Consider the following 16,375-nt stretch of genomic DNA (forward strand, 5'->3'; position numbering starts at 1 on the left):
AAAAATAACCTACAGTGATGTAAAATAAGCGACAGAAGAGTGCAGGAAAACGATCTGGACACACTGCAAGCATGTCACACTAACACCCTTGAATATCATTGCAATTAAAATTTAAACAATTTAAACATTTTTAAACAGTTTTAAACAATTAAAACTGCTATAATTGCAGATGTACTGGGAACGGTATGACAGTTGATAAGCAGTACACTTCTCTTCCGGCCTATTAAGCTCCTACTTGTGCTATTTTTCCTATAGAAAGTTGGAAATTGAGATAAAAATACGCCTGGGTGTGTCTCCAATAAAATACTTTTTCTAGTTGTTTCCAATAATTCCTCTCCCTTTCCTGCTCCGAACCCCGTGGCAAAACTGTGCTCACAAAACTGACAATATTTTTTAATAGGAATTCAATGTCTTAACAGAGTGCCTTAAAAAGTACTCCACAGATTAAACTATACACCTACACACTTTTATTTGGGTGCACGTGTGTTACACATAAACATACCTACGTGCATAGAGCGTAACTTAAAAATCAGGTAGTAAGCTTCACCTGTTTACTGAAGCATTTAAATTGGAGCGTTAAGATCAATCACTTGTTTTCATTTCACATCTAAAATATTCAAAACAAATATTTTATCTATTACTTCATATTCTTCAAGGACTTATGCAAATACTTAGACTCAGATATCCCATTCACTCTTTATTTCGGCTGACCAAATACACGGTCTTTCTGAAGCAGTAAACTGCATAAACTAAGTAAGTAAATATACTCATAAGTTATAGAAGAATACTATAGTAAAACTTGAAATTGTAATTATTGTGCTTTGGAAATGAAGTTAGTAATGAAATTCCCTGAAATAAAGACATTTTGCCAGAATGCAATTCTGTAGGAAAATTGGAATGAACTGAGAGAGCAATGGAAGCGATGGGGTTGGACTCGATGATCTTCTGAGGTCCCTTTTCCAACTCCTGTGATTCTGTGATCTGGGACATTTTTCAGCTCTTTTCCCCTTATCACATGCAATAAAAATTTGAAAGCATTCAATCAAAAAAACTTTCCCAGTATAACGCAATACACTTTTCTATAACATTAAGGTCTAAAGAAAAGCACACAACCATTGCAGGGTCGGATTTTTTTTTTAATCCCTATTTACAAATTTCCAATGTTCTTTCATACAATCTAGGTGCAAAACTATAGGTGCAAAACTACTTCTTCAGATTCCCTTTTAAAGTTTAAGAAATTCACAAATCCCAGGAACTACTAAAAGCCTTTTATAGTCTTCTTCTGACTGTAACAACTTATCTGCTTACCTATACATACGATTGGAACCAACAGTAATGAGCAGAGTAGATGAGTTATCAAACAAACAAACAAAAAAAAAACAAATCCCCAAGAGTCTTCTTTCAGGAAAAGATTGATTTGGATTCCAGAATATGTAAAAATATAACAACACCCATCAATTTGAGGAATGAAGTTACTTAGTTTTTAAGGTGAACATTAGTGTTCTATGCTTAAGAACAACTAGCAAACTCAAGCTTGCAGAGAACAAAAAACAACATTAAAACAAAAATCTGCTCAAAAAGAATAAATTTATCCTTCTCGAAATAAATAAATTGATTCTTGGGAGAAAAAGGAATCTATTTAATTCACTCATCATCTGAAATACATAAATTATCTTAGTATTTTAAAGGATCTCCTTTTGATGACTTGAGATCAGATCCAACTTCCTTTTTTTTTTTTCCCCCCCCACTTCTTAAGCACAGTTGAGAAATCAACTCAGGTTCTTATCATGTTACAGTAAATCCACCTCAGATTTCTGGTTAGCAGTGTTTCTGATACATCTTTAAAAAAAATCCCAACATTCAAACAACTGCTAAGCGTTGTTAATCTCCTCTTAGCAAACAGTTACAAAATTTTTACATTCTGCTCTGTATTCAAAGTAAAGCAACTTTCTCAAATACATACCTAAGACTCTTAAAAGAACTGCATGCATTACCTTTTTATTTTTTCCCTATTCATGGCTTTCTCGTTTGTTTGTTTTAAAGAGATGATGACACTATGCTGATTCCTCAATAACTTAAATATGATCCCATTTATTTTTGAAGGAAAAGTAATATGTACGTATATTTTAAATTATGATAATGTTAAATTATTTTAGAATTTTTGCTTAAATGAATATTTATTGTTGGTTAACAGTATCATAGCTCTAGGCTAAAACTACTTCCAAATAAGAAATTCAGATAAAGAGGTGATTTTTATGGGTGCAAAGAAAACAAGTAGTGCAATGGCTATCAAGATTTCTTACTAAATAATATTTTATGAGCATATTAATATTCATTACCGTTGGAGAAGTGTAATTTTGCTGTGAATAATATATTTTAATGTCCCTGCTTTGTGGATTAGCTAGTGATCACCTCCCTTATTCAAGTCATTCCACATTGTGGATAATAATCTGGAAGCATTTTCTCTCCCCTATGCCTTAGCCCCTGCATTGCAGTAAGACTGATTCCCTTACAACAGTTAGTAAAGATAACTGATTATAAATTATTATTTTCAAAGTGTTTTGAAATGTGAACCATCTAGATGAAGGTGTTTGTGAATGCTGGAACATCAATAACAACACAATCTTACAGGTACAATGACTTGCAAAAATGAAAATATTATCTCTGAACTAGCAACATAAAGACATCAGCTGTAAAAAGACTGAAGTTCACCATGGATAGCGATTTACAGCTAAATGTACAGAACAAACAATCATTCACTTATTACAAAGCTGTCATGCATAACTTAATTAGAATTCCATTTCTATGTATCTAAATTTATAAAATAATAGCTTATTCGCACTAAAATGGGATGCAATTATTTTGACACTTCTTATCTATTTTCTATTTCACCTAAATGCGTACAAATATTTTCTGGCCTAGGAGAGACATTAACAGAACTACATAAAATTGCAAACACCACACTTATTCAGAACTTCATGTCAAAAACCAAATCATGTAATATCTTGATAACTTTTCCTTATCCAGAAGAAAAGCAACATGCAGGTTAAATTTTAAAAGAAAAAAAAAAATACTAACTACATAATACCATCACATATTAACCAACGTTTAGAATGCATGCAATAAAATTAAGTTTGTTAAAAATAAACATTTCCTACGCTGATCCCGAACTGAATGGGCAAAAGCTCAGTATTTCCCAAAGGTCTTCTACACTGCCAAGTGACAACATTTAAGGGAAAAAGTAATAATAAATATGCTTATTCTTTTAATATAAAAAACACACACACACACAGTGATCATAAAGAGAAATGCAGGAGGCAAGATGAGCAGAAAAGATTCTTGCAATAAATAATGTGAAATTCTAATTGCAATTTGATTAGAAATGTTTTTGCTCATGAAGTCCTGTGTATTGACCATGTAAAACTGTAATAGTTTACAGAGCTCCAGGAACTGTAACTGGTAGGGCTGTTTTGAAAGCATACGCAATACAGGCTGCATATTGTGCTGGAAGCAACTTGGGAATGGGAATGCACTTGAAGTGGTGGTCCAAGAAGCCTCCAATCACTCAACAGCTAGGCTCACAACCAGCCATGGCCCAATGCACTAATTCCCAAGCCACCTCAAATCTTTCAGCAAGGCTTATCACGCTCCTGATCTTAACATGCAAGGTTGGGCACACATGAAACAGGCTTACAAATGTAAATTGAATATAAATAAGAATATTGCATACTTTAAGGTTTATTTTTTTGTTTTGTTTCGGTTTTTTTGCCATTAAGTGTCTTCTTAAATAGAATTAATGTTCTCATGCATTGTCATAAAAGCATTATCTTCCTAGCCTAGCCCAAAGTAAAACAGTAACAAAACTTGTATCCGTATAACAGAACACAAAACAACATAATTTCTAAAAGTCTTATTAGAGATGAACCAAATAAAATGCATTTTATGATTATGTGGGAATCCCTGGTATCAAAATGAATTAATTAGTAGCACGCAAGAAATTACAGGCGTACTACTTCAAATCATGGAACAACATTTTATGCCTTAAAAATGCACTTCACTGAAATGATGAGCTTTAAATTCTGCCCATTCTATACAAGGGGTTGTAGGTTGTATTCTTTTCCTGCTGATGATCTCTAGACTGAAAATACAGGTAGCACAGGTGGATTATATCGAGTGGAAAAATATTACCACAAAGTTCAATACCTTCTACTCAGTATGTTGTTAATTTGTATTTTCCAAGCCTAGTGCTGAAATATAATTCTCCCCAGAACAACAACCTGATACACACTACTTGTTGCCAAGAAGGAATTAATGATAGCAGGAGACAGATCTTCAGAAACTCTTTCTTCTGCTATTTGTTAAACAGTTTTATTATTGAGGAGTTGTCACAGTTAAAAAGCTTTGACTCAGATTTCACATTAAACATTTTTGACACGATACTGAAATCACTCAAATGTAAATCCAGTGGGTATTTTTTGAGTAAGACTTCGTGGACTTGAAGATATAGACGTAGTGCTGAGTGACTTGATTTAGTGGACATGGTGCTGAAGGATTGATGGTTAAACTAGACGATTTTAGAGATCTTTTTCAACGTTAACAATTCTATGATTCTACTTAGATTTCTTTTTGGGGGGAGAGAGAGGAGAGGAGACAACAGGGAGCGGTAAGTTCTGGTCTTTTTCTTTGGAAAGAGATACACATTTCAAAAAAGGATTTTGGAACATGCACTTGTAATAATTGCAGCTGACAGAATAAAGTAAGAGTGAAACTATGTTAAGTAGAGCAGTGCAATTTTAAAAACAATTTTCAGGAATTAGACTACTTGATAATAATTCTTAACTAAGCCTTGCATTTATGGATACTTCTTGCTGTTTAACTTTCTATATAATTCAACGCAAAACAAAGCACAAGGTTTGACGTTCATATTATGCGCTGGTCACAGATTCACCCAAAAGCTACAGTGAATGGCATTTTTGCATCACCATCCCTGACCAACTAATAACAGTCGTTATTGAAGGTTTACATACAGATTCACAAACATTACCCCAGCAATAAGATCTCAATTTGGTATTTGTGACCTGAATAACGCTTTTAAGGTACTTTTAAATACATAGAGCAATAGCAAGTACATAAAAAAACTGGAAAAGACCTCCAAGATCATTCAGCCCAACAGTCTACCTATCACCAATATCTCCAACTAAACCATGTCCATCAGTACATCTAAATACTTTTTGAACACCTCCAGAAACACACTGACTCCAGCACTTCCCTGAGCAGCCCATTCCAGTGCCTGATCAATCTCTCGAAGCAGTATTTCCTAATGTTCAACCTGAAACACAACTGGCACAAATTGAGGCCATTCTCTCTAGTCCGGTGAACAGTTACATGGGAGAAAAGGTCGATGCCCATCTCTCCACAAGCTCCCTTCAGGTATCTGTAGGGAGAAATAAGGTTTCCCCTGAGCCTCCTCTTTTTCAGACTTTCATTTCATGGCCCCATTTTGGCACATAAGATAAAAATAGTTCTACATTAATCTAAAAAATTTTGGCAAACAACATTTTCTCTTCATGTTATACAGACTATGAGTTGTTAAAGCATTTAGTTCTATTATTATAAAGGACCAATGAAAAGCACTTATTTCCCATAAACTTGTAATTTCTATTTGTTGTATTCAATCAGTTCTATTCATAAATATTTAAATTACCATCATTCTTTCTACTGCGATCACAGAAGGGCCAACGAACACATCTGCAGTGCACTGAGTGAGAATAAGCTATTTACTTACTTCTAGTATCCCTCGAGATTTTGTAAGCCACTATAAAGGCCACCTGAAGTACCTGCTTTGAAATTTCATTTTATAAGGAACTATAAGGGAGAAAATATTAATTTTAGAAAAGAGCAACAGAAGACAGGCAATAAACACAATATCATCTTCATAGCAGAGAAGACATTACACAAAAAACAGAAGGTCCTCGAAAAAGTGCATCAGATGAGTTTTATTTTTCAGAAGAAAAAGCGTTCACAAATCTGTATCCTCTACTTCTCCCTTTTGTTTGGCTTCAGCCTCCTATGCTTCCAGCCACCCTTTCAGACAAGGTTAAATACACCTTGGTCTGACTAAAACTAAAACCACATTCTCTTATATAAAATCTCTTATATAAAATTTGGGACTATGTGGTGAAGGAAAACAAACCAACAAAATAAAATGCTAAGATGGAGCTGGATAACTCTCAGAAGAGAATTTTACATTGTGCAGCTGGAGCAGTGGAAGATTGACCCGATTGTTCAAGATGATTCCCTTCAGTCCCATGGTTGTAAGATGTACAGAGACCTATACTTCCCACTTTAATTATACAAATGGAAAAAAACTATCAAGTACCTTTCTGTATGCTCTATTTTATACAACTTGTTACATCTAGGAAATATATCTAGTGGGTATACGCCATAGCAGCAAAAACAAGCTCATGATATATATGAAAGCAGCTGATAACACAAAAGCCACGTCGGGCTTACTTGTCTGCAAAACACTACACAAGCCAGTAAGCACTTTCAAATTCTTGTAACATTTTGCAGACTGGGACTTCAGTGCATACTTCAAAGGCAGTTCACCCTCTTAAGTATTTCCCTTCTTCCCTTCTTTATTAGTGCCTTATCTGATTTTCTGAAGGAGAGAGGGATTATTAGAGGAATTATTACACCACTGCTTATATTTTTATCTTGAGTTATCCTGCCTATCTCTCTTACTCATTTTGCAAACAAAAACAGATTGACAAAAATAATTCACAGAATATATGCAATTACACATATACCACACAGATACGTATATACCATTTAAAAACGCGTATACATATATATACGTGTGTGTGTGTAAATACATTTACAACAGTCAATGATTTAATTTGCTCTTAAGGAGAATTAGTTTCTACCAGAAAAAAACAAACTTCCTGTTGTCTGTGACAAACAATGAAGCAGTAAAATTTACAACTGTGTTTGATTCTAAATTTACAGTCCTTAGATGACAGAAACATTTCTAATTAAGTATGTCAATGAAAAAAGATTTCTCATCTGCAAGTGCTAGTGTGGCAGTACTGATAATAAAGCCCATAGATATGCAGTCATATTTAAATGAAATGTAATTGCCTAATCCTTTCAAACGAAAAAAAAACTTTGAGAGCAAGCTGGTCAGCATAATAGTGACAATACCTTTTAATTTTGCCCAACTGGGTTCAAAGATCAAAATTCTATAGAAGTGTTTTTAAATGCCAGTTAAAAATCACAGCTAGAAATGCGCGTGGTATGCTTGATCACAGCCATCCCCTTTATAGCTCAAGTTTATGACACAAATACCACTAATGCCTACTCTCAGTTCTTTTTCAGCCTTCTGAATCTTCTGATTCTTTTTGCGTAGCACTCTCCTGCTGAAGGTAGATATCATTTAAAACCCATACTTAGAAATGAGGGCTCTTTAGCCTTCACCACATTCAAATGTCTTAAAATCATATTTTACTATTTATGGTATGTTCTATATTTTAGTTGCTTTAGCTACAAGGCTGTCTTCTAAAGCATCCTTGAAAAATGATTTAGGAATTACTACAGACTGTGGGCCTGTGACTGATATCCCACCTCCTTTTCCATGACACAGTGCTTGTATTTCTGTGCCCATTTAACTGCCTTGTACAAGAGACTGAAAAAAAATTCTTTCCTTCTCTTTCTTCCATTCCCTTTTCTTACCTAAATAAGCAATTCGTTAAAGATGAGAAAAACAAGCAAACAAAGAAACTTAATTCTGCACTGCATTTTCGTATAGGAGCCATTTCTTCAGCTGTATGAACCCAAATTTTCTTTACTACTCTTCAGCATAAATATGAATAACTTTTGTTCCAGCTGTTTGGCAGACAAACTTTAGAGAGAATGAGAGGAGTTCAACAGTTATCAAATCTATCACGCTAATGCTAAGAGGTATAGAGGCAAACCCACTGGAAATATAAGGTACTACACTGTATTTAAAAGTAGATTGAAAATTTGGAAACAAAAAACGAAAAAACAGACAGACATATACTATCAGCTCAAGGAATAAAGAACTGTGGAATGGTTAAAAAAAAAATAATTATGGTTCAAGCATTTTTAATTTAGAGTAATGTATCTTTTAAACTTCTTTTAAAAAAAAAAAAAATTCAAAAATTATTCCCTGCCAATGCTACTGCTCAGTTATAAGACCTCAAGATGTAGTTATGAAAAGTACTTTTTAAAAAATTGGTCATATTTTGATCACTTGGATTGTTTCTTCTACACATTTGAAAACATCAGAAGTGGTCAAAAATCATCGCACAGTGAAAAATAATAATTTCACAATCACAACGCATGCTACCATAACATCATAATATTTTAGGACACCAAATTGAAACAGTGAAATAAGAAAATTCTGAAGAAGGAAAAGTTTTTATTTTGTTTGGAATAAATCTGTTCTGAATTCCTACAGTCTATTAAAGAAAAGTAGAGTTCGACTCTTAGTTTGATTTTAACTTAGTAGGCACTCAAATTATGGAAAATGTGATGGAGTGCTACTTGCATGACTGCGGCTCACCACCCATACTAATTCTTTGTATTCACAAACACACAATTTGCCATTGCTGAACAGCAGGTCACATCTCACACCTCTGGACTGGAGCTGTCATATTCACTTTGAGATTGGCTTGGCCTGTGTGGAGTACTTGGTTTCAGCTTGTTTTGCTGTAAGAGTAGTAGCCTAATAACCAAAAGGCTGCCATTTAATTTTCCTTTTGTTTCACTAGGTGTACTTTCAAAGCAATACATAATTTTTGTTAATACTTTTGATGTGGATTAGAATGACTAAATTCAAGATCTCTGAAGACCGAATGCAGTGGAACTAGAGCTAATCTTTTTCTTTTATTGAAAGAGCACACACTGTGCCATAATTACAGCCATTAAAGCTATTTCACATTCCTCTGGCTGTTGGGCACACAATGAACTGGAAGCTTTTCAAGCTTTTATTTTTAAACAATGCAATGAATATGTACCTTGAATAAAGGAACTAGAAATCATCCCATTTCTTTCTTCTTTTTGATATCATTTTGATCCGTATCCCAGTGGATACATTAAGAAGTTCATATGTACTACAAGCACTTATCCCAGACACCTTTAGCATTCAGAGAACAAGCACCCAGCAGAAGCATATTACAAATCAGTACACCCCTCTGAATCCTAAAGCACCAATAAAAGCAGTACATTTGTTGCTGGGTTTATCACAACTGCTTTTACCAGCACTCAATAAGAAAGGGCGTAGGGAAACATGCTACGATTTTCATTTCTATAACAACATCAAGACTGCACTTGTTTTCACTTCTGCACAACAAAGATTTTTTTAGTGCAGTTGGCATCAAGGAATATCATCTACAAATTCTCCATTACCAAAATCCCACAGAAATAAGGACACAAACAGATGCCTTATCGACTTCATTAAAGAGTTCTCTATAATATCATGACTGCTACATTACGCCTGTTTAAATACAACATTTTGATGTATGAAAATCTAAAAATTAAAAAAAAAAAAAGACATTTTAGGAAGACAAAGCAAGAGATGGGAAAGAAAACTGAAAAAAGAATAGGCTAATCTTTGTACTTACGAAAAGCTCTATAGAATTCTTCCAGACCTAGGTGCTTGTCACTATTATAATCATCATATTTCAGCAAATCGAACAGAGAGCAGTCAGACAGATCCTTGCCAAGCTCATCCCGTTTTATTACCTGACAAGAAAATTATAACCATGAAATTACATTTGGGCTCTTAGAGTTCTCTAGTATAATTAATTGTTTCTAATAATCATTTAATAGATCATTTTAAGGTTGCTGTGAAGCAAAGAACTGAAACCGTGTGAAGTCAGGGATTTTCCAGTTACTTTGTAATTATTTATTGCAGTTTTAAAGTTTATATCCTTAAAACAGACTTTCTGAGATTAATAAAAAAAACTCAGAACATGTAGAAAATATATATAATCTGACTATACAGAAGCACTGTAGAGAAACTACAAATGACAAAGCTGATTTTACTTATTCATGATCGCAAATGGTGATTTAGAAAATTTTGAATATCCACAAGATAATTTCCCAAAAACACGTGATTTTCTCTTCTCAGTAATTCTTAACCACAAAACAAACAAACAAACAAACAAACCACACCAAACCACTCATTTTCAAGATTAACTAAAATAAACACCAATTGCCCTGCTAATTTTTTCAGCTTCTTAGAGGCTTTTGAAAAGCCTATTATCTTTCCGAGGACCTGTTAACAAAGTAGTTGACCTGAAAAGACCACTGTTTCATTATGGGTGCACATCCACTTTGTAAACAATTCATAATTAATAGCTACCAGTTTTTCTCTCAAATGAACTTCTCCACGAGAAGCGTTCTTTAATTTGTGCACCGCTTATGTTTAAAGACCTGGACATCATCCAAGGTATTAAGATGTTTGTATGTGAAGATATTCAGAATTTTAATTTTAGATAGCACACACAGAAACGTTTTCGTATCTGAAAGAACCAAAGCTAATACAACTCTTCTAATCATCTAATGGCTGCACAGTTTTGTACCATTCACAGAAAAATGAAAGCAAATACAGTTCATTCATTTGTAAAATAATTACTCCTCCTGTCCTCTACCTGTATCCCAAAACTAGAGAACTACTGCATTTGCATTATATGATAATTCCTGAAAAATCAAGCAATACAGATGCTTTTGTGTTCAAGTCATTCTACAAAAGAATCAGCAGGAATAGAAAAGAATGGATTCAGTTATTATTCACATAAATACAAAATGTCTAAACATATCAAAGAGAACAATAGGAGTATTACAGAGAAGAGAAAGGACAAATATGTTTTCCTCTGGCAAGTTATTTTCTGTACACTAACATAAACACTTTATAAAAAGATGGCAACCTTGTTAGCACATGAGCAATTATGAAAACCATTCACAAAGATAAGAACTAACACAAAGCAACGTTTAGTTGTTATTAATTACAGAAGCATACAATGCTACCTGAACATTAGTGCCAGCTACTCCTAACGCTTTAAAAGCCCTTCTTTAAGTACAAAAGACTCAAGTTTTCAACACATGCTGTTGCATCTTTTACTGTGATTGAAATCTGAGCTTTCAAGTCTTGAAATGTAGTTAAAATCACAACTGGTTCATGGAAATGCAACACTTAGAGGATGAGAAACACTGCTGCTTTGCTTGTTTTTTCATAAAATCTGGTCTAAAATTGGTTAAAACACTCACTCCCATTAGCTTCAGTTGTACAAACAAGGATTTAACATCACATCACATGAGGCAATAAAATCCACCAACACTTACAACTACTGTCCTGTATCTTAAGGTGTATATTAATATTATCAGATTCCATCTTTTGAGCTTGTAATCTCTCATGATGCTTTCCATCTAATAATTTGTTCAATTTTATTTTAAAAATAGAAATAATCATTCATATTTGATGAATGGTTAGTCCAAATGATTGCAGTAATCCCTAGTATGATACTGTGGGTAGCTGTCATTTCTCCTGCCATTTAATTCTCATCTTTAGCTAGCTGAACATTTGATTACAGATATGAGACTCAGTGTTTGTTTATACACTGCAAAATACTTTGTGCATCTTTAGAAATTTCAATCAGTTTTAATCAATACTCAGAACTCCCCAAAAGATCTGTGAGGTCAAGTTTTAGAAAGTCAAGAAGAGATTTTGTATCACAATTAGTCTTCATTAACTGTGATTTTCTGTTCCAACTGTTGTAGATTCATCCACTTCTAGCCTCTAGATGTGATTGGATTACACTGCCTAATTCTCTGAAAGAAAAACTCATCTCTGTGGAGTTTTGTATGATTTTTCCCCACCTATCACAAGAGACACAGGCCAGAGCAGGCATTAGAATATGGCAATCTGGATTTTGAAAAAGAAAATTGGAACCTACATGTTTTAGTGGAAAACTGGATTTAGATCAGATTGGCTGTGATATGAAATTATAACCTGTGTAAGACTTTGGTAAAGCTGTCTACTTACCAAGTTATTAGCAAACAGAAAACATAACTATTGTTTTAAAATCAGCAGGATCAAACTAACTGTTCTCGGGAGTTCCTAACTCACCATATTTGTCTTGTGGACAGAACCTTTTAACAGATGTTCACTTATCAGTAAAATTCCTTAAGGTGGGATATATTATGACAGCACAAAAAAAAAAAAAAATCTGTTCAAGAAATAAACAGCAGAATCCACATCTGAAGGCTGGATATATTTGGTACTGCTAAGTGTTGCAACTTTTTTTTTTAAACACCAACTTCTAAGAAATACAGCCTGTCAGACAAGCCCATTTCCATTTTCTTTCATTTATTCTAGGGATGTAATTTGCAAAGGTACATTGCTAAGCATAATAGCTTCTTGAATGTATTTTTAATTTCACACACGGTATCATCACAAAAAAACAAGAACAAATTAATCAACCTCTGCAGTATCAATAAAGATACGTTTTTCTTAAATAAATGTATCAGTAAAAAAAAAAAAAAGCATCAATAAGGAACTCAACAGTATTTTGGAGGTCTTGTGACTCATTCTGACTATTTTGATCATTTAAAATAAATACAAAAACCAAATTGGCAGATGGCATATACAGGTGAAGTGATTAGTAATGTGGAGAAGGATAGGGCTGCATAGAGAATGAAATGGATCAACATGGTTAGATGTCATCAAGGAAGGATCTGAGGTTACAGAGTCAAATATAAGGTAGTTACTATAAAAACAAGAATCTAGACCGTACCTAAGTGAGGATAAATGTACCTCAGAAAGCATTTCATCTAAAAAGATTCAAGATTTGCTGTGGTTAAGTCAGCCTCATAAAATCCAAGATCACCCTGAAGCCTAAGCAAGCAGTAGCAATATGATCTTTGGAAACGTAACAAGGTAACTGAAGTTAGAAAAGCAATTTTTACTTCTTTGTATTCAAATGTTGAAACTCACGTTAGAACAGTCAGATTTCCTTTGCACATATTAAATTTTATGTTCAGAAGCTAGATGTTAGATTTTTCAAGTTAGAAGTGATCCAAAAAAGTAACATTAAACCTACTGAAATGCCTTACACTAAGCCTACTGAAATGCTTTACACTGAGATAAGAAAAATCAATCTCTATGATTTTGTTGCTGTTGATTCTTTTTTTCCCCCCTGTTTTTAAAGGAATGCTATCAGCTGACTGTAGTATCAGTTCAGTAGATACTTTCATAGGGAAAGTACAGATGCTCCACTTGACAAAAGTCTATAGGACAAGAAAAAAGAACAACATCTCACATTCTAAAAAATAAAAAAATCTAGTAGGGAAATGAGCCTTAAATTCTAGGACCTGTAGATTCTCCTCGATATCTTCAACATATTTTGGGCAATCTCATTCATTTTGTGTTAACCTGGTAAACAAAAGAAATGTACCCAAGCCTTCAAAATTACAGACATTAATTCATAAGTAAGGATGCCAATATATTTCACTGATGAGAAGGAGAAAAGGTTTACTATTCTAAAATGATAATTCTAGAATCCCTGGGACAAATCTGTTGTTTTCCCTTGCTGTTTCCTAAAGCGAGGGTGTTCCCAGCATTCTTCTCAGTACCTTAGCAGTACATCCCCTTCCTTTATCAAATCTAGTTTAAAGTCCTGATGATGAGCCCCATCAGCTTGCTGCCTAATGTATTCTTGCTCCTGCTGGTCAGATGTGTCCCATCCTACATCAACCTTCCCAGTTTATAAAAAATGGTTCCTAGATCATAGAAAACAAAACCCTGAGCACACCATCCACGTAGTTATTCCATCAACTGATCTGTTCTTCTGCCCAGATTCCAGCCTCCTGTTGGAAGGATTGAGTAGAACACTACCTGTACACCTGATCCCTCAAGCATATTTCTCAAGTGATGTAAAGTCTGTCTCGATATTTTTAAGTTTCCTAGTCACAGACTCGCGTGAGCCAGCTAAAAATACCAGTAGCAGATTGTAACCCTCTGGCTTCAGTCCTACCCGGTACTGTCTTCCCCAGTTCTCTCTGCAGGAACTATCCTGGCAGCAGGATAAATACAAATATTCATAGATAACTAGAAGAGTCAGCAACTTTATTTTAGATTAATTTAAATTCTTTCAAAGAACATTATTAAAATGCAAACAAAATAATAACAATTTAAAATTTAATGTTCACAAAATTTTATTGTAGACTACCTTGCCTGACATTTATACTGTGTAACGAAGCAAGAATTGTTTCTGAACTAGTTTTACGATAGATTACAGAGCCATGAAAAAACCCCAGTCAGATGTCAGAACTGTCTGAATGAAAGAAAATAAATAACAGTCTGCAACACTGAAGTGTAGTGCTAAACATTAAAGCATATGTTTTAAACTTTTTCAGACTTGAAACAGCATTTTTTTTTTAATTAAAAAATAACTGTGTTACTTTTTCTGAAGTGTAGAATTGTTTTCCCTTCCATCAATATTCTAAGGCAAAAACTTCATAATTTCAGACCAAAAATATTTTAATACATTTGTAGTATTGGCGCCTTCATTTCAAGACTCTGATTACCCTCAATTTTACATTAGGGAGTAAAGCTAGATGGACATGTGTCAAAGAAAGTCAGAGAATCTGCACTCATTGCAAAGCAAAATGATCTTCACAAGGACAGCCTGAGAGAACTGGGGCTGTTCAGCCTGGAGAAAAGGTGGCTCTGGGGAGACCTGATAACTTTTCAGTATCTAAAGAGAGGTTTATAAGAAGCAAAGGGACAGAGGCTCTAGCAGCATCTATTATTGTTAGACAAGGAAAAATGGTTTCCAACTAAACTAAACTAAAAAAGGGAGATTTAGAGTGAGTAGAAGTTGTTTTTGTTTGTTTCTTTGTTATGAGAGTGATGAGGAACTGAAACAGGTTGCCAGAGATGGTGGATGCCCCCATCCTTGGAGACACGTAAGGCAGGCTGGACAGGATTCAGAAACCTGATGCAACTGTAGGTGTTCCTGTTCATTTCAAGGCAGTCGGACTAGATAGCCTTTAACTACCCTTCCAAATCAAATGATTTTATGATTCTATGAAAATAGAGGAGATAAAATTTAGAGCACTAAAAGATGAAGTTTTAGTTCAATGTTCATTTGAACAAAAAATAACTTCAGGATCTTTCCTTTTTTTCCCCCTAAAAGAAAAAAAATACTTTCAATAATCTTTGAAGATGATTATACTTTAAGTGCAGAAAAGTAGTACTCACAACATCACTGTGGTTGGAAGGGACCTCTGATATCACCTACAGATCATCCAGACTGCCCAATTTTGACTGTGAGGAAAACTGAAAAACTGTTCTGTTTATGATAATATTTCTGAGTGAAGCAAAGACTCCTATCCAGTCTTAGGGCAGTACCAAGACCTTTCAAACATTTTCTCCCCCACACAGAGAGAAATGCACACATACATGGTAAAATATAATTATCTTTCCAAGAAAATTAATCATCACTTTTTCAGCGCGAGGAAACTTTCTCACTCTGCAGATCAGTCAACTTCCAGACTGGGACTTCTTGTTCCTTTTCTCCTTCTCACAGCAATTTTGATTTTCAGAAATACGTATCACTACTACATACGTAAGGGGGGGAAGAAAGCAGCAATCTAATTTGACTTGACACTGGGTAATAAAAAAACCAAAGCATTCAGTTGGTTGAACTCAGCAGAATACACAAGTCAAGCTTTCAACAGGCACAACCAATGGTCTGAAAACCAGAGTTTTCAACTAAAGATCCTACAACAAGTCCTTGTAATTTGATTTCTTGTTCTGAATCTTTATTTAGATCTGAGTCATATGTTCCGTTCACCAGAATTATGCAGACTAAACACTTCATAAACTAAAATTTACAAGTGCTGAGATTATACGAGAGCTGGTGCTTAACTGCAAGACTACACACTATTCTGGATAACCAAGATGATTTACTGTTCCCCACTTTGTCTTAGGTAAGGAAGACAGAGGTTCTCAGATGAAGCTTCTGCTGTCAAGAAGGCTTCAAGTGAAACGTGTACCATTATTTTTTTTTTCTCTATTTAAACTGACTAAAGAACTTGTTCCGGGGTCAACGTGTTATTCTTTATGACTCATCAAAATATAACAAACCACAAAGAATTAACAATTATTTCATTTTGTTATTTGTTATTCTTTGGATCAGATAATTCGATGTTCTGCTATGAATTTTAACAAAAAGCTCTGTGACCAGAGTTAAAGACAGATGATATTTTTTTTTTCTCTATGCATATGAAAAAAGTGTTGCTTTACCATTGTTACTAAAAATCATTTCTACAAAAGAGACACATATGG

General features: G+C 34.2%; 1 protein-coding gene across 1 annotated transcript in view; it reads right to left on the reverse strand.

Annotated features, from left to right (window-relative positions):
- FSTL5 (follistatin like 5) overlaps nucleotides 1-16,375 on the reverse strand; it is a gene marked incomplete at both ends in the record, with an annotated part of 215,004 nt that overhangs the window by 79,634 nt on the left and 118,995 nt on the right. The window contains one exon of the mRNA XM_079534468.1: nucleotides 9,645-9,765. Within this exon, the coding sequence (XP_079390594.1) occupies nucleotides 9,645-9,765 (121 nt within the window). The remainder of the gene's footprint in view (nucleotides 1-9,644; nucleotides 9,766-16,375) is intronic.

The sequence above is a fragment of the Tetrao urogallus genome (assembly GCF_951394365.1).
Source record: "Tetrao urogallus genome assembly, chromosome: 4".
In the NCBI taxonomy this organism is placed as follows: domain Eukaryota; kingdom Metazoa; phylum Chordata; class Aves; order Galliformes; family Phasianidae; genus Tetrao; species Tetrao urogallus.